A 16836-nucleotide genomic window follows, 5' to 3' on the forward strand; every position below is an offset into this window, starting at 1 on the left:
ACTCACCCGACTGAACAGCGTGGTGAGGGAAACACTGTCTCTACTGCCCAGAGGAACAGGGGCTCCCCTGCAAGCATCTCACCCCCAGGTCTGGCGGGAGGGCTAATTCTATCTCATTGCTGCAAACAAGTTAATGGAGTTTTTAATGAAAACACTGCACTAATGAAAATGCTGAGGCTAGAACTTACTTTCTGCCTGCGAGACAAAACAATCGGGGTCAGAATTTCTTCTTGCTATTCATTCCGCAGTTCCTTTTAGGCCTAAAGTGAGCTGGGGATCTGAGCATAGAAAGCGGTTCATCATGGAATGCATCCCAGACTGTAAGAGGTCAGAGACCCTCCTGACTGAGGAAGGAAACTGCCTAAAATGCCGATGGGTCCTGTTAACTCAGCTGTCCTTCACCTCTAGACAGTCACCTTTTGTTAAGGTGGTCAAGGCTGCATGTCCTCACCCTCTTCTATTTTTCTCACTCTAGGGTCTCTGGATTCTAACAACTAAGTCTTCCCAGATGAAGAGGCAGTCGGGGCAGGTAGCAAACGTCCAGGGCTGAATGTCATCTTTGAGTCCTAGTTCCAAATGTACTGATAAGCATGTGACCTTCATTAAGTCATTTAACATCTCTGAATCTGCTTTCTGGCCTGAAATAGGAAAGCCTTCCCTGGTTACCCTGCACAATTGTCTTAAGGTTGTGAGAGCACTTTGAAAAAGTATATGTGATAGAGAAGTGCGTGTGTGTGTGTGTGTGTGTGTGTGTGTGTGTGTGTGTGTATTTATAAAAAGACATTATGTCACATGACAAAATTTTATAAAAGGAGAACAGATTTGTGTTGCCAAGGGCTAGGGAAGGGAAAGGGGATTGTGGGTGGGACAGAACGGAACAATATGAGGAAGGCCCTGTAGTGATTAAACCATCCTATATCCTGACCATGGTGGCAGATGCCTGAACCTACACATGATAAAGCTGTACAAAACTAAATACACACAGTGAATGAGTATAAGTAAAACTGGAGAAATCTAAATAAGATCAATGAATTATACCAATTTCAATATCCTGGCAATAGGGACAGGGGATAAATTTGGAGATTGGGGTTGATAAAGTGCTGTTGGCAACTTGTGATTAAAAAAATATATATAAACATGAAAAAAAAAGTCCTGGTTACAGTGGCATAGGACAGTTTTGCAAGATGCTCTCTTTGAGGAAAACAGGGAAAGGTACAGGATCACCCAATATTATTTCTCAATAAAAACTGTAATTTAAAAAAAGGTATTATATGTCTACTCTCTATTCCCCTGCAGCAACTTGTCTTGCTGTCCTCTGGGATGTTCCTCTTAAGCATTCCTCATGCATATGGAAAAGAGATCTCTTGGCTCCTCAAACAGAGGATCCCAGCAGAGATATAAGTGAGTGCAAGGGGAGCTGCTCAGATACTTCTGAGCTTTCTCTTCTTCAACACTTCCCTCAGTCTCAGGAGGCCTGACCCCCGATCACTCCTTAGAACCTAACATTCTTTCCATAGCGCGGAAGGACAATTAGCTGATGCATGGCGCAGGACCCTTCGCTGCTTCTATCCTAAAGAGCAGACAATTGTTGCTAAGAAAAATTTGTGTATTAATTATGGGTGCCAAGTTTAATAAGGATTGACTAAGCCTGGGTCTCAAGAAATAAAGATCAAACACACACATATCTAAAAACAGCTAACAAATAGCTTTAATGAACTCCGGATGGATTTGCTGAAAACCAAAAATTGCTTCCCTTTTATCCTGGAACTATAGACATGACCCTAATTAATCAATTAGTTACTTTTATTTGCCCATTCCAACCACTCCAGACCTGTGACATATATGATCTGTCGCTCCAGTCCTGCCTGACACAGAAGTGATGGATGCAGAGGGGCCACTGTTTCCTGCCAGGGAGTTAACTAAACCTAGTTTAGTGCTATCTTAAACGCCTGGGGCTTCGTGACACTTGAAATTCTAATTAGTGCAGGAAAGGGCTAGGTTGAAACAGCTTGTACTCCCTCAAGTATACCCACTCTCAGGGCCCTGTAACCTAATGAGGTCTGTGAAATTTAAGATCCAGAAGAGAAATCCCTGCCTGGAGCAACAGCTGTACCCAGGATGACAAGGGGATTTGGGTTAAGTTAGTCCCTCCAGTTAAGAGGGAGAATACCCCCAAATGGTATGTGATGGAAACTCACGTGACACTGGACCAATTAGTTGTCCTAAAATTACTCTGGACTGACCCTCTGCTCTGGTTTGTGGTGATGTCAAGGAAAAGAAGGAGGGGTTGGAGTTAGAGATGTGAGAACTTACTTGTTACCTACAAGGTGTGGTAGGGCAGGTGAGGTGGGGGGAGAGTTGGGGCAGTGAAAATCGGGATCCCAAGAGCACTTCCTCATTGCCCCTGCAGGCTGGACAGCTGGAGGCAGACAAACAGATCCATGGCTCCTAAAAGAGCCCCCACAAAGGAAAAAAGGGGTTCCTCTGCTACGACTTGGCAGTGCAGTAGGAGCTGGCTGAATGCTTGCTGAACACATTTGGAAAAGGAAGAGAGGAGATAATCGTCCTAATGAATGTGCAGGAGACAATAGCAGCTCCAGTGGGAGGGTTATAAGCTCATTATGGTTTAATATGATGATTGATCATCTCTGCCCGCCAGCATTATCCTAGAATAGTGATGAAGGTCGGAGAGATCCATGCCAGTCAGAGCTCAAGCTCTAGTCCCCAGAAGATAGAAAACATACTTGAGGGTCACATTTTTTTTTTCATTGTAAAAATTCATACACCTGGCCCCAACACCATAACTCCTTTCCATGAAAAAAGTCCTCCACCCCCTGCCCCAGTTGGCCCTAATTCTGTACGGTTTTTCAGCCCTGGGCTGTTTCTCCATCTCCCTCTTCACCAGTTCTGACTGATCTTCTCCCTAGTGACCCCACCTCATTCCCACCCTCTGAGAAAATAGCCACAGCTTCCAGTGCAGCACGGGTTTAGGTAGGTCCAAAGGCCTTTCAGTGGGTACTGGCCGACACTCGGTTCAGGTGGAAGGCCCGGGAGACCTCCCGATAGGCATTTCGGAGCAGCACATAGGGGAAACAGGACTCCAGCATGTCCAGGGTCAGGAAAGAGGACTCCTCCACCACCTGGAAAAGAAAGGGCCAAGAGAGATGAGGACCCCAGGTAGAGCATCCACTGTGACATCCGGTTCCTCTTCATTCGGTTCCCTGGGCCCTCTGAGGCCCTTAGAGTTACACGTAAATGGGGGTACCAAGGCACTTCTCACTTCGTTTCACTCTCAGAAAGCAATGTTCTCTTCAGCTCCATTATAATGACCCCTGTGCCCCTCCTCAGGGTTATATGCAGGGCTCAGAAGCAGAAGGCAGGAAAGAACCACTTCTCTAGGGCAGAAAAACTCTGTTCTCTCTCATTCTGGACGCTAAATGAGATGTGAGTGGGCAGCACAGATGCAGGTAAGAATGCATAAACGTGCTAATGACAAAGCTCTGCGGAGAAAAAAAAACAATTACCACTGCAGGCCAAGCAAGAGGAGCCCCGGAACCCACTCGGTTTAGTCTCCTCCCTCCCTTAGTACAGTGCTTGGGGAACAGTATGGATGCTGTATAAAGGAACAGGCATGATTAATTAGTTTAATTAGAAGGCCTGTGTGCTGTGGAAATCCCTGCAGCCCCCACAGCCAAGCAGAAAGATAGATCAAGATGCCTGGGTAAGACGGAGGATAGGAGGCAGGGGGATATTATCGTAGAGCCGTACAGCCTAGCCTTGGACAGGAGGGTTTCCTTCCCTGAAGAAGGAACAGGGTGTCTTTCCTTCCATACTCTCCTTGCCCAAGAGACTGTGGGACTAAAAAACACTCTGGAGAGAAGTGTCCCATATCCTCTGGCAGTTCACACAGATGGGGCTTCCCAAATATGTCTGGGGTTTCAAGTCCTGAAAATTCACTCAGGAAAGAGATCTACCATCTCTATTGTAATGTTTTCTCTCTCTGAAGACCTTTCAATTTTTAAAATTTGTAAGGTGCTACAATACTCAAACCATGCACACACAATCCACACAATAGCCTCAGAAGAGCGGACACCACAGGCTGGAGGAGAGAAAATCCTCCCATAAAACTGTAGCTCTGATCTCAGGTTGGATGGCAGAAAGAATTTCTTGCTAAGCAAGATTTTCAAAACCTTAAGCCAGTAAAGAGATAAGATCTCTTTTCCAGGATATGACCCTCGGGTACGGGGAAATGAGTGATGGCTTCAAGAAGGATCCACTGGTCCAAGACTTCTATTCTCTGCTCTGTTAAGCACAGAAAATCACAGGGCTCCCGGCTGGAGGAAATTCACAGCAGTGGAAACAGCTCAGAGTGAAAGCCAAGAAACGGGTCCTAGCCCCAAATCTGCCCATGTACTTTGGGGGAGACCTTGGATGTTATCTTTCCCTCCCTCTCCTCAGTTTCCTCGCCTAGGAACGGTGAGGACTGGACTAACCATCAGCATCTGATCTGTTTCTGACACCTAGGATTCCATGAGTCTATGAGAGAGTCATTCCTTCCCCCGTGAAACCCACATCAGGAAGTCTGACAATAGTGGGGGTGGGCACTGCCCAGGCTTGACAGCCAAGACAGACCCCAGGGGGAGAAGTGCCTGAACAGGATCTGGGGCTACATGAATAGCCTCTTTACGCAGAACACAGCTCCTTCCCTTCAGTCATTTCCAATTTCTCTGTGGAAACATTTGCATTTAAATTGCTTTGCAGCAGCTAGTCCCTCTGTCTCTTCCCTCCTACAAAAAGTGCCCAGCCCTAGGGCTGTTCCAGCCACTCTGCAGGCCTGTGATGCCACAAGGGGCAGACACCTTGCCACACTTGGGGGGGAGGGGGAAATGCAAAGCAGAGGGAGGAGGCAGGGCTAAGCAGCTGTACAGAATCACCTCCAACCTCACAGAGGTGGAAACTATCCAAGGAAATGGAACAGGCATGCCTAAATCATCAAGAAACTAAACTGAGCAGCAGAGAGGGGCAACATTTGTTTAGCATCTATTAGGTACTAGGCACTTTTATATAAACTGTCTCATGAACCCTCACCCCTCTAGCATAAGGATATGAAAGTGAAAGTCACTCAGTCATGTCCAACTCTTTGTGACCCCATGGACTATACAGTCCACAGAATTCTCCAGGTCAGAATACTGGAGTGGATAGCCTTTCCCTTCTCCATGGGATCTTCCCAACCCAGGGATCGAACCCAGGTCTCCCACATTGCAGGTAGACTTTTTTTTTACCAGCTGAGCCACAAGGGAAGCCCAAGAATACTGAAGTGGGTAGCCTATCCCTTCTCCAGCATATCTTCCTGACCCAGGAATCAAACCAGGGTCTCCTGCGTTGCAGGTGTATTCTTTACCAAGAATCCCTGAGCTATCAGGGAAGCCCATCATAAGGATAACTGCCCACTTTTAAGGTTAAAGAATCAGAGTCTCAGAAAGGTTAATTAACTTGCCCCAGGTCATGTTGGGCTTCCCAGGTGGCTCAGCAGTAAAGAATCCGCCTGCAACACAGGAGCCACAGGAGACTTGGGTTCTATCCCTGGGTGGGGAAGATCCCCTGGAGGAAGGCATGGCAATCCACTCCAGTATTCTTGCCTGGAGAATTCCATGGACAGAGGAGCCTGGCAGGCTATAGTCCATGGGGTTGCAAAGAGTCAGACAGGACTGAAGTGATTTAGCATGCACACACACAGAGGTCATGCTGCTCTGAAGACTGTGCTCTGTCGCCTTCCTTCGGCCCTCCTTGGCCTCCTCTGCCCTCTCACCTCCTCACCACACCCCTACAGCCTCAGGTCCATTCTCTTCTCTTCTTCATCATGACCCTTAATCAGCCCAACCTAGGCCTTTTCGAGCTAGAGAAGCTGAGACACAGATAGCACTCAGTGCCTGTGTACTTAAAGAAGGAGACCCAGAGGGTGTCCCAGGCATGCCCGCCCCTAATGCTTGTGGGCCTGGCCAAGAGTGCAAATGGAAGCCCATATACCACATGATAAAATATTATATTCTTTCTTGCAATATTTGCAACATGTATATTCATCCCTCAATATCCATGGGCACTGGCAGGGGATTAATTCCCAGACCACCTGTGGAACCAATTCAGGGGAGAGACCAGAATCTGTAGATGCCCAAGTTACTTTTATAAAAAGGCATAGTGAGTGTGAGTGTGAAGTCACTCATTCATGTCCTACTCTTTGTGACCCCATAGACTGTAGCCCACCAGGTCCCTCTGTCCATGGAATTTTTTAGGCAAGAGTACTGGAGTGGGTTGCCGTTTCCTTCTTGAGGGGATCTTCCTCACCCAGGGATTGAACCTGGGTCTCCCGCATTGCAGGCAGATGCTTTACCATCTGAGCCACCATTCAAACCCAAAAGGCATAGTACCTGCCTATAACCCATGATATCCTCCCATATTCTTTAAATCATCTCTAGATTACTTATAATACCTAATACAACATAAATGTTATATAAACGGTTATAAATATCATATAAAGGCTATGTAAATAGTTGCTGGTGTGGGCAATTTGAAGTTTTGCTCTATGGAACTTTCTGGAATGTTTTTTAAAATAGTTTCAATCCATGGTTGGTTGAATCCATAGCTGAGAACTTGTGGATATGGAGGGCTGAGTGTACCTTTACAATTTCATGGAAGACAGGTTTGAATTAAGAATTCTTAGACCCCTCAGAGTTCTGTACCAGAACAGGGAGAAGGGAGGGAATCAGCCTCCAGGCTGGCACCCCTTCTCCTCCTACCCCAGTTTGGGGGGTTTGTAAACACACATAATCTCCCTGTCTGCACACCTAAACTCCAGTCATACATTCCATGGGCTCTAGAGCACAGTCTGCCTCAGTAGGATGGACTCAAGGAAGTATAGTACAAGCTCTACATGTGGGCTGCAGCTGCTCAGGAAAGAATTCTGAGGCCCGAGAAGTCTTTAGTCAGGGGCTCTGAGGTGGGGCACAGGCTCCAGGTGGGCCCGTCCTCTCCCCACAGGCCAGAGGAAGGGTCACTCAAACCCAGGGCCCAGAGCAGGAGCCCCTCCTGCCCGCCTTTAAGTGCAGAACTAACCTGGGGAATCAAACTTTAGAACAAGAGTGAGTAACCACATTGAAGACGGAAATGGGATCAAGAGTAAAAGATTTTTTAAAAGTTAACTGAGTCAGAGTTCCCAGAACTTTCTACCAAAGAAGGGGAAAGGCCAGAGCTTAGGAAACAGAAGAGAGCAGGAGCTGCCTGATTCGTGTCCCACCCAGTTCCCTGCCTTACAGCTTTTCAATAAAAATCCCTTCCCTCTTCTGGGCTCCCCTCCTCCTCCCACAGTTGAACTCCCCCAGTTGAACCTTCTTCATGGTTCTCTTAAGGACAAGAAATACAGCGGTAGGAAGTGGCCAAGTAAAATCAAAGATGCACTGGACAGGTAGTTATGGATGAGGGACATCGCCATCCATGAGCTCATCCCCATGGTGGGGGTGAGCTGTCCCACCGTATCAGACTCAAGAACACCGCAGGGAAAGGGGCCCAGTCAGCTAGGGGCGGGGAAGACACTGTCCTGCAGAGAAATCTACAAAGACGCTACCTTGGGATGACAGGACAAGTCTAGAATGTTAACCAGAATGTGAGGATTAGACCCCTTCAGGCAGAATTAAGCTCTTAGTTAATGCTTTCGGGTGATAACCATGGTAGGGAGCCAAAGACCCTATAGAGGATCCTCCCTCTGGCCCTTCCTCTAGACCAACTTAGACAGATACATACCAAGCGCATGAGCAGAGAAATGGACTCCCGGTTTCTGGTTTTAAGCTTGTCAGTCTCTTGGCCCAGCTGCAGGAGGCTGACAGAAGCCACCTGTAAGGGAAAAATTTGTAAGGAAGCAGATTTTTATGAAGGTCAGAGTAGGACAGCCTCAGGCTACAGGAAGTCAAGAGCAGATCCAGGAGGTGAGTTAAGAAGTGCTAGGAGGCTTGGGGTGGGAAAGCGGTGAATCCCCCAGGCTTCAGAGACACAGCTGCCTCCAAACTAGCCAGTGCAGACAATAGACGGTTGCCAAGGATGCTGGAGGAGAGGTAGTAAGAGGCGAAGAAAGAAACTGCAACAGAGGTAGGTAATACTGTATGCCAGGAGATTAATCTCTTTTCCGAGGCAGCCTCCAGACACCACTGTCATCAGACTGTTTACAGCTGACTCCCCACCCGACTAGATACAGAGCTGGGCCGCTGACTCAGACACAGTGCTTTTGGTATTCTCCTTCTGTCAACTCCCGAATGGCTGTCCTCTCTATTCACCTTCAGGTCCCCAGTAGATCAAAGAGAAAGAAAGAAATGTGACTAATTGCATCCCAGACCCAGGTTACCTGTGTTTAGCAAACAGAGAGGGTAAAAGAGGCAGTAGGGGGGTGACTCCCTTCTCACCCCATCTTAGAGGTCTGGTGTGAATCCTCTGTATATCTCAGATGCTTGAAGCCCATTCTGTCTGGTCTGCTATCCCAGTTGAAAGAGAGACCCTCTCACTAAGCTTCCAAGTTTCTGACATGTACTTCTTGGGACCAGGGTGTGATTCCCTAGAGAATATGATCTACTGTTTCCTCCTAAAAGGAGACAGATGAGGCTCTAGTTTTTTAAATCAGAACTATGCTTTGCAAAAGAATAAGCTCCCTTCAAACTGGTATTCTGTTAAAATCTAGAGGGATGGGAGGGAGTAGGAGGTGAGAGGGAGGTTCAAGAGGGAGGGGACATATGTACATCTATGGCTAATTCATGTTGATGTATGTCAGAAACCAATACAATATTGTAAAGTAATTATCCTCCAATTAAAAACAAATTAACTTTTTTAAAAAAAGAATAAGCTCCCTATTGCAGAGAATGTTCAAGCAGTCAGTGGGCATTGGACCACGTATCAAAGAGTATGGATTCCTCCATGGAGGATTTAGAATGGAAAGCTCTGGGACCTCTTTGAACAGTGGAAAGAGATTACTTATTCTGTGTTTTTCCAGAGCCAAAGCTTAGATCAATAGTGAGAGTTGCAGGGAGTCAAACTTCGACTAAAAAAAAATTTTAACAACTTCTTTCAAACAAATTGAACATAAACCACAGTAAAATCAGCTTCCTGACTGTGAGTTACAATCCCTAGAAATCTAGACCAGGGGACTCTCAAAGATCGATCCCAGGATCAACATTACCCAGGAACTTGCTAGAAATGCAAGATTTTCCAGCCCCACCATTAACCTACTGAATCAGAAACTCTCCACGTGATTCTGATTCACAATGAAGTCTGATAATTTGAAAAAAGTTTGACTTTTTATCAGTATTAGAGTTGAAAGGAGCCTCATAGATGATAAAACTCAGTGTCTCAAGAGTCTATATTTTAACAAACTCCTCAGGATATTGTAATGCACACCAAAGAAGTACATCATGGATTTGGTTTAAAATCTCTATTTAATAAGTGGGAAAACTGTGGCCTCAAAAGTTTGGCTTTTCAGAGACCATGCAACTTCTCAGTGGCAGATCCAAAACTAAACTCAGATTTGCTAACTCTTAGTCCAGTACTCCTTCCAAGTATTGGGCAGAGGCTGAAATACCAGCTGTTAGGGAATTTAGAAAAAAACCCTGCCTTTCACAAAGCCGTCTCTCACTACTTAGTAAATAAGATGGGAGGTTAGACTCCGAGGCCTGCTCAATAACAACTGTCTATGGATTTAAGTCAAACCACTTGCCACCAAACTTCACAATCGTCCATTCCTTATAACCTAGACCCACTTACCACGAGAAATTCCTTGAGGTGAGTTTCAATGTTCTTGTTGTAGACTGTGAAGAGGGCAGCAGATACCTGGATGATGGCTTTGGTCAAGCAGTGAATATTGTTGCTGTAACCTAGATTATTATTGACAGAGGGGGAGAGAAAGGAAAGGAAATTGAACCACGCCAGGTGACCCCAACTGGTAAATTCCCATTTTTTCAGTCTGGGCCAGCCCTATGTGACACCAAAGGACTAGGAGCCATTCGAGGATTAGGAGAAAGATAGATAGTCTGATGAAATTTCACCTGAATTTAATTTTACAGATTGTTCATTCTCAAGAGCTTTCTGAAACAGAACGTTGCATCTGAGTCAGAAGTGTGTATTTTCCAGATAGATGGCTCTGTCTCACCTCCTGACCCCAGGACACTAGCCTGAACCTCCTCCTTCCTTACCATCCTTCTCAATGCTGTAGAAGGAGGCAGCATCCATGGCAAGGAGGGGGAGGGAAACGGCCAGGAAGATCAAGAGCAGGCAGGCCACCTTATATTCTTCCTCAGGGGATGACAAATCTGGGAAAAGGAAAAGAGAGTAAGGTCAGGAAGCAGGAGCTCTCTTCCACAGGGTCCTACTTCACAGAATTCCTAGGAGGGTCACATGAGAAAATATCTGTGAGAAGACTTTGTAGAGCGTTATAGGCAAGTCATTACTGCTGCTAGTGAGAGGCCTGAGTCCCGGAGACTTCCACTGGTGACTGAGCAGAGCTTTTGGCAAAGGGCTCAGCTGACACGCAGGCTGAGGGCACTCTGTCAGCTGCCTGACAGAGTGGAGAGGCAGGAAGGGGAGGAAAGATTCTCATCAGAACCGTGAGAGAAGACGGAGAGCCAGTCTGGCAATTCAAAAAGGCTTCATACCAACCCCCTGGTTTCATCCTATTCGGAGTGTGTGCGAGTATGAATGTGCTAATCAGAGGAAAAGTGTAATGGAAATATAAGAGACAAGTGTGAGACCAGGGGAAGAAGTGAATGGTGTCAAGGTGATTAGAGGGGAGGGGAGAAAGTAAGATCATTCTGGGGAATTGGGACACTATATACCATATAACTAAGCATGAAATCATGTCTGGTTCCCTCGCTGTTTCATCTGCATTAATCTTATTTCCCCAACCAGATTGTAAGTTCCTTTGAGCACTTGCTGAGTACCAGACTTGCTTAATACTTTTCAGCTGATTGACAGATCAACTGGTTGGAACCTGACTAGAAATCGAAATTGCCTGTGGAAGTATTTTCTGGGGATTTAGGGACTGTGCTTTAAGTCTTTCCTTAGCTCCCAGTTTCTACCCTCTGAATTCACAGTCCCAAATAAAGACTTCTTTGACACTGACATTTTCCCACCCCAAAATAGGGCCCAGGCCTTCCGTCACCCCTGTTCCCCAGTCGTACCAGTTTTCAGATTGGCAATGGCAGCCACCAGGGCTGGATCAATGTCACAGTCCACCCCCGCAGCGGATGCCAGCTCAAAGATGCTCAGGGTCACCTGGTGGAGAAGAAAACAACATTCTGGAGAGTATTCCCTGGAGAGAAGTACTTGGCAGAAGCTACAGGTGGTTAAGACTCCTGGATCACAGATTTTAAACTTTTGGTGTACTATCATCTTTTCTAGGTATTCCTTTCATAGATCTCCCTAACCTGTGGGGAAAAGAAAAAAAATAAAATAAAAGCCCGAGGCTTTAGTCAGGCCTTCAGATACTCCACAGCACAAATTTACTTTTCCAACTTTATTTCCTCAAACACTTTCTGCAGGCAATGGCAGCCAGAGTGATGTATTCACCGTCTCTAAGCTACAACTTACTTTCTTCTTTTCATACTCTGGTTCCTGTGCGTCCCTCTTCTGGAGTGTCCTTTCTTCTTGGGAGACCATAGGAAATATACTGGTCTCTGCCTCTGGTTCCTGACACAGGGTTCCTAAAACCCTTATAATTCCCTAAGTGATAAAAACAGTAGGAGCATTTTTTTGTTCCTATGCAGCAACTCTGGTTGGGCTCCTGGCCAGCTCCTAGATAGAGGCTGGTCACCAGAGAGACCAAGCCTTGATTAGAAGCTGGGAATTTTCAGCTCCACGCCACCCCCCCACACCCACCCACTTCTGCAGAGAGAGGAGAGGGCCTGGAAATGGAGTTAATCATGCTTATGTGAGGAAGCCTCCATAAAATCCCAGCAGTGTGGGGTTCAGAGAGCTTCCAGGTTGGGAACACATCCACGGACCAGGAAGATGTTCAGCCCAAATCCAGAGTCAGAAGCTTATGTCATCAGGACCCTCACAGGTCTCACCCTGTGTATCTTTCCATATGACTGGTCTGAAGGTAGAAGTGAGTGTTAGGCGCTCAGTCATGTCCGACTCTTTGGGACACTACACACTGTAGCCCACCATATCTCCTCAGTCCATGGAATTCTCCAGGCAAGAATACTGGAGTGGGTGGTCATTCCCTTCTCCAGGGGATCTCTCCAACCCAGGGATCAAACCCAGGTCTCCTGTATCGCAGGCAGATTCTTTACCTCTGAGCCACTGGGAAGTCCATATGGCTGTTCTTCTATATCCTTTATCACATCCTTTAATAAACTGGTCAATGTGTTTCCCTGAGTTCTGTGAACCACTCTAGCAAATTAATGGAACCTAAGGAGGTAGATATTGAAACCTCTCACCTATAGCCAGTTGGTCAGAAGCACAGGTTTGCAACTGGCTTCTGAATAGGGGGTGGTGGTAGGTGCAGACTTGTGGAAAAGAGCCCTAAACAAGTGTGATCTGACACCAACTCCAGGTTGAGAGTGTCAGAACTGAGTTAAGCTGCAGGACATCCAGCTGGTGTCACAGGAATTGGTGTGGGGACATCCTCCAAACACTTGGTGACCAGAAGTGTCAGAAGTGAAGTGTTCTATGTGAGAGTAAAGGAAATTCTCAGGAGAGAATCACACAGTAGGGGAGAACCGGGTTTTTCCGTAATAGGAAGGGAAAAAGACAAGGTATTCCTATTTACTTCTCCTCTGCTTATATCCAGCTGACACCCACCCTTGGGCCTACCTTGAATCTCACATTCACAGTAGAGCCTTCCTGTTGACTGCAGCTCATGCTCATCTTTCCCTCCTTAACTTGGCACCACTTACTCGGCACTGATCACAGGCAGCACCTAGTATCATCAGCTATCTTTTCAGATTGGAGGGAAGATGTATGGCTTATCTGGGTTCAAATCCTAGCACCACCACTTACTAATTGCGTGACCTTGGCTAAAAGTTACTTAACCTCTCGGAGCCTCCATTTTCTCATCTGTAAAACTGGAATAAAAATACTCACCTTACAGAGTTGCTGTGAAGATTAAATTAGATCACATATGTAAAAGGGCTTCCCTGGTAGCTCAGCTGGTAAAGAATCTGCTTGCAATGCAGGAGACGTGGGTTCAATTCCTGGGTCGGGAAGATTCCCTGGAGAAGGGATAGGCTACCCACTCCAGTATTCTTGCCTGGAGAATTCCATGGACAGAGGAGCCTGACAGACTACAGTCCATTAGACCACAAAGAGTCGGACACGACTGACTTTCACTTTCACTTTTTACATATAACACATCTACCCCTAATTGGGCTTCCCTGGTGGTTCGGCTGGTAAAGAATCCGCCTGCAATGCGGGAGACTTGGGTTTGATTCCTGGGTTGGGAAGATCCCCTGTAGAAGGAAAAGCCTACCCACTCCAGTATTCTGGCCTGGAGAATTCCATGAACTGTATAGTCCATGGGGTCGCAAAGGGTCAGACACGACTGAGCGACTTTCACTTTATTACCCTAATGACTCACAGAATCACTGAGAGACTAATAAACCTTGTCCCTTTCGCTCTGCTTCCTTTCCCTCAAAGCCGGGAGCTCTGCATTTCTTTCATCCTCTCTAGGTTTGAACACAATGCTAAGCACATAGAAAGCATTTAATTAATGTTTATCGATTGACTCCTGTATCCCTCATTGTACTTAGAATCAGGTTCCCAAGATGTAGCTACAAACACCCACACCCACAAAAGTACTTGGACTTTTGAGGTTAAGAAAAAGACTTCAAAATGTTCTGAGAGAACAAGGATAACTGTTTTAATAGTAGATAACTAAGTAGAGTATCTTATGCAAAGAACCCCACAGTAAACACACACCGCCTATCATGCTAGACACAGAAGGTAAACCTCAGCATTCTGCTCCACCCTGTTTAAATTCCCTACTAACTAAATAACCCTGCTAGTGGCAACCGTGACCTAGGAGATAGGGGATTTGGTCCATAATCTGTGGTTTTCTGGAGGAAGAAGGTGATGGTTGAAGGAAACTTCTTCACCTTTTAACCTTCTTCTCTTCTCATCTTCTCGCCCCTCGGAGGTAGTAACAAAATCTCTGATGGACAGGCCAGCCCCATCTCCACACACCTGCTTATCCTCACAGGCAGGCAGAGCCTAAAGCTCAAAGCTGCCAGGAAGATACCAGCTAGACACACTTCTGACAGACCAGAGCATTCCGCCCCAGCATCAACAGCTGCCAGACACTGGGGGCCCACAGTGAAATCCAAGCCAGGGCCTGAAGGAGCAGCCATCCAGTGAAACATCACCCCTCATGGCCCATGACCACTTGGCCCTCATCTGATTTCAGGCAGAGAGAGGGGAAATTTTCACGATTCTTCTGACCTCAAGGTAAGGGAAGCTGTTTTTTCTCTTAGCATCTAACTACTTCCCATGGGGTTGCAAAGTCAGACACGACTAAGCGATTGAACAACATCTTCCTGTTAATCAATATCCTCTTCTCAGAGACTTCCCTCCATTAATGGAGTCAGTTATAAGAGAAGTACCCTGCCCCATGCACTGTGCAGCTGTATTTCCTGCAAAACATACTTGTTTGCTTCAGGTGATTCAAAAGGCAAGCTGACGTGAGGAGGGAGAGGGGAAACGGATGTCTAAATTGGGTGCTAACCGAGGCCCCGCCCCCTTTCCCCAGGCCTATAGGAAATGAGGCCTGAGGCAGGTGACACACACACAAACCAGAGAGTTTCAGAGCTAGGAGGAAGACCAGGCCAGAAAAGGAGAGGAAAATCTGAGGGCCGGCAGGCTGGGTGGGAATGGAAGAACCAAATTTTACAGAAAGTTCCCAGGCTCCTGACTAAAGAGGGGACTTGTCTGCACATAATTCAGAATCTAATTTGCACATCTTAGGAGAAAACCTACAGATACTATTATCCTTGCCCTTATTGCTCTCCCTCCAGTAACGTTCCTCAGCCCCACAAGATCTCCCCAGGGCTTCCCTACTCTGAACTCTCTTCTCTGACCAAAACCCCTCCCTCCATAACACCTCCCCAGATATTTTTCTGTTGAAAACCTGGATCTTCTTCCTACGGTATTCTTCAGAGCCTGCTCCTCCCTTCCAAGATCCTAGCTCTATCCTTTGTCAACAACAGAAATCTGGTTGGATTCCACTTTGCATTCCCCGATACCTTGATATCTGTGTCTGGAGTGACAAACTCCTTCAGGCATTCAATGGGACCCATGAGAAATGGACAGTGGGAGGAGAAAACCTGGGGGAAAGAAGACAATGAGTCCAAGGACAGTGGCCAGCACCTTCAAACATAGGTGGAAACAAACAAAGCAAAACAGGTCCTCAGCTTAGATGAGAACTTGGCCAACTTTCTGTGTTACTTCCCTCCTCACACGTCCAGGTTTCTTCAGCTCATCTATCCTCAGAGATCTTCCAGGACTTCTACTGGATTAAGTTCCTTTCTCCACAATGCTTACCAACCCTTTCCACAACTTCTCACACAAGCCCCACCCAGCGCTTTATTCCGTTTATCCCGTGGCAGCCCCCCGCCCCCACTCACCTCCCGAAGCCCCTCTTGGGCCATGGCCCTGAAACTGAGGATAACTCCAATGATGGTCATGCGCTTCAGCACATTATCAGCCCCTGAGGAGAAAGAAGAGCATGAGAGAAGAGAATGTGGGGAAATGGCAATGGTTTTACTTCTTCAGACCCAGCCGAGGCCTCATAGCTCCAGAAACCCTTGTGATCCACAGTGCTTTTCCCACAGTCCCTTCTCCCTTTAGGGGATGTGCTCACCTGTCAGCTGGGGCAGCAGAGAAGCCATCAAGTCCGCCTTGTTGAAGTTGGATCTGATCTGAACAAGTATATCCATATTTTCTACCACCAGCTTCTGCAGTCAGGACAGAGACATTAAGCAAGAAAAATGAGACCCATGGTATATCTCTCCCCAATCTCCTACTCCTACCCTACTTCCCCGGAGGCTGGACCTTCTTCCCGGGGCCTTGTATCCACAGTACCTTCAGCTCCACAATTTGCGAAGTCACATGCCACATCAGGTTTTCACTCAGGAACTTCATGCCGTACGGGCCCAAGAGTTCAGCCAAGGCCCGCATCTCTGGAATGGAGTTACAGAGGCCCCAAGTAGGACCCAGGGCACTGATGCATTTGCACAATAGCTATAGGATAGTCTGAACATTTCTAATGCTTTTCAGCAAGGAAAGAAAATGGCAAGGAAGGGAAGTAGGGAGAAAATGTGGCCTGAAATCCTGCATTCCGGTGACAGGTCTGGCCTGCCTGTGGGACAGTTAACCTTCTACCCACTGGCACTCACACCAAGATGTACCACAAATGATAGCTATTTACTTTTCATTCTTACAAGAATCTGGACTTTGCCAAGTCCCTTTACCTGGTATCTGGACTTTCCTCTTGCTGTACTACCTGCACTAGCTTTATGAGATGTAAGACCATCTCTGAGCCTCAGTTCCCTTCTCTGTAAAATGAAGAAATTAAAATCCACCCTGAATACCTCACAGAGTTGCTAGGAGAGCATAATCAACACACACCCCCGTTATCCCAATTGTTTTTTTCCTCTAAACCCTTCTTTCCTCCAGTCGGCTCCATTACCTTATCCCTCCCTAACCAGCCTGCTTCTGGCCCTTTGTGAATTAACTAAAGCCTGGCTGGGGAAATCCCATGTTAGAAACCTGAGGGACAAATTCAGACAGGAAAGGGCTCTAGCTTTGATCTCT

The 16836-nt window shown here is 46.7% G+C and overlaps 1 protein-coding gene across 1 annotated transcript in view; it reads right to left on the reverse strand.

Moving 5' to 3' along the window:
• Nucleotides 1-1712: 1712 nt before the first annotated feature.
• Nucleotides 1713-16836, reverse strand: part of NCKAP1L (NCK associated protein 1 like) — a 50974-nt gene continuing 35850 nt past the window's right edge. The window contains exons 23-31 of the mRNA XM_065935496.1: nucleotides 16105-16202; nucleotides 15884-15977; nucleotides 15648-15730; nucleotides 15267-15347; nucleotides 11208-11301; nucleotides 10224-10340; nucleotides 9796-9905; nucleotides 7795-7884; nucleotides 1713-3140 (exon numbers count right to left, since the gene is read on the reverse strand). Of these exons, the coding sequence (XP_065791568.1) occupies nucleotides 3009-3140; nucleotides 7795-7884; nucleotides 9796-9905; nucleotides 10224-10340; nucleotides 11208-11301; nucleotides 15267-15347; nucleotides 15648-15730; nucleotides 15884-15977; nucleotides 16105-16202 (899 nt within the window). The 3' untranslated portion in view covers nucleotides 1713-3008. The remainder of the gene's footprint in view (nucleotides 3141-7794; nucleotides 7885-9795; nucleotides 9906-10223; nucleotides 10341-11207; nucleotides 11302-15266; nucleotides 15348-15647; nucleotides 15731-15883; nucleotides 15978-16104; nucleotides 16203-16836) is intronic.

This window comes from Muntiacus reevesi, chromosome 4 (genome assembly GCF_963930625.1).
Source record: "Muntiacus reevesi chromosome 4, mMunRee1.1, whole genome shotgun sequence".
Lineage (NCBI taxonomy): Eukaryota > Metazoa > Chordata > Mammalia > Artiodactyla > Cervidae > Muntiacus > Muntiacus reevesi.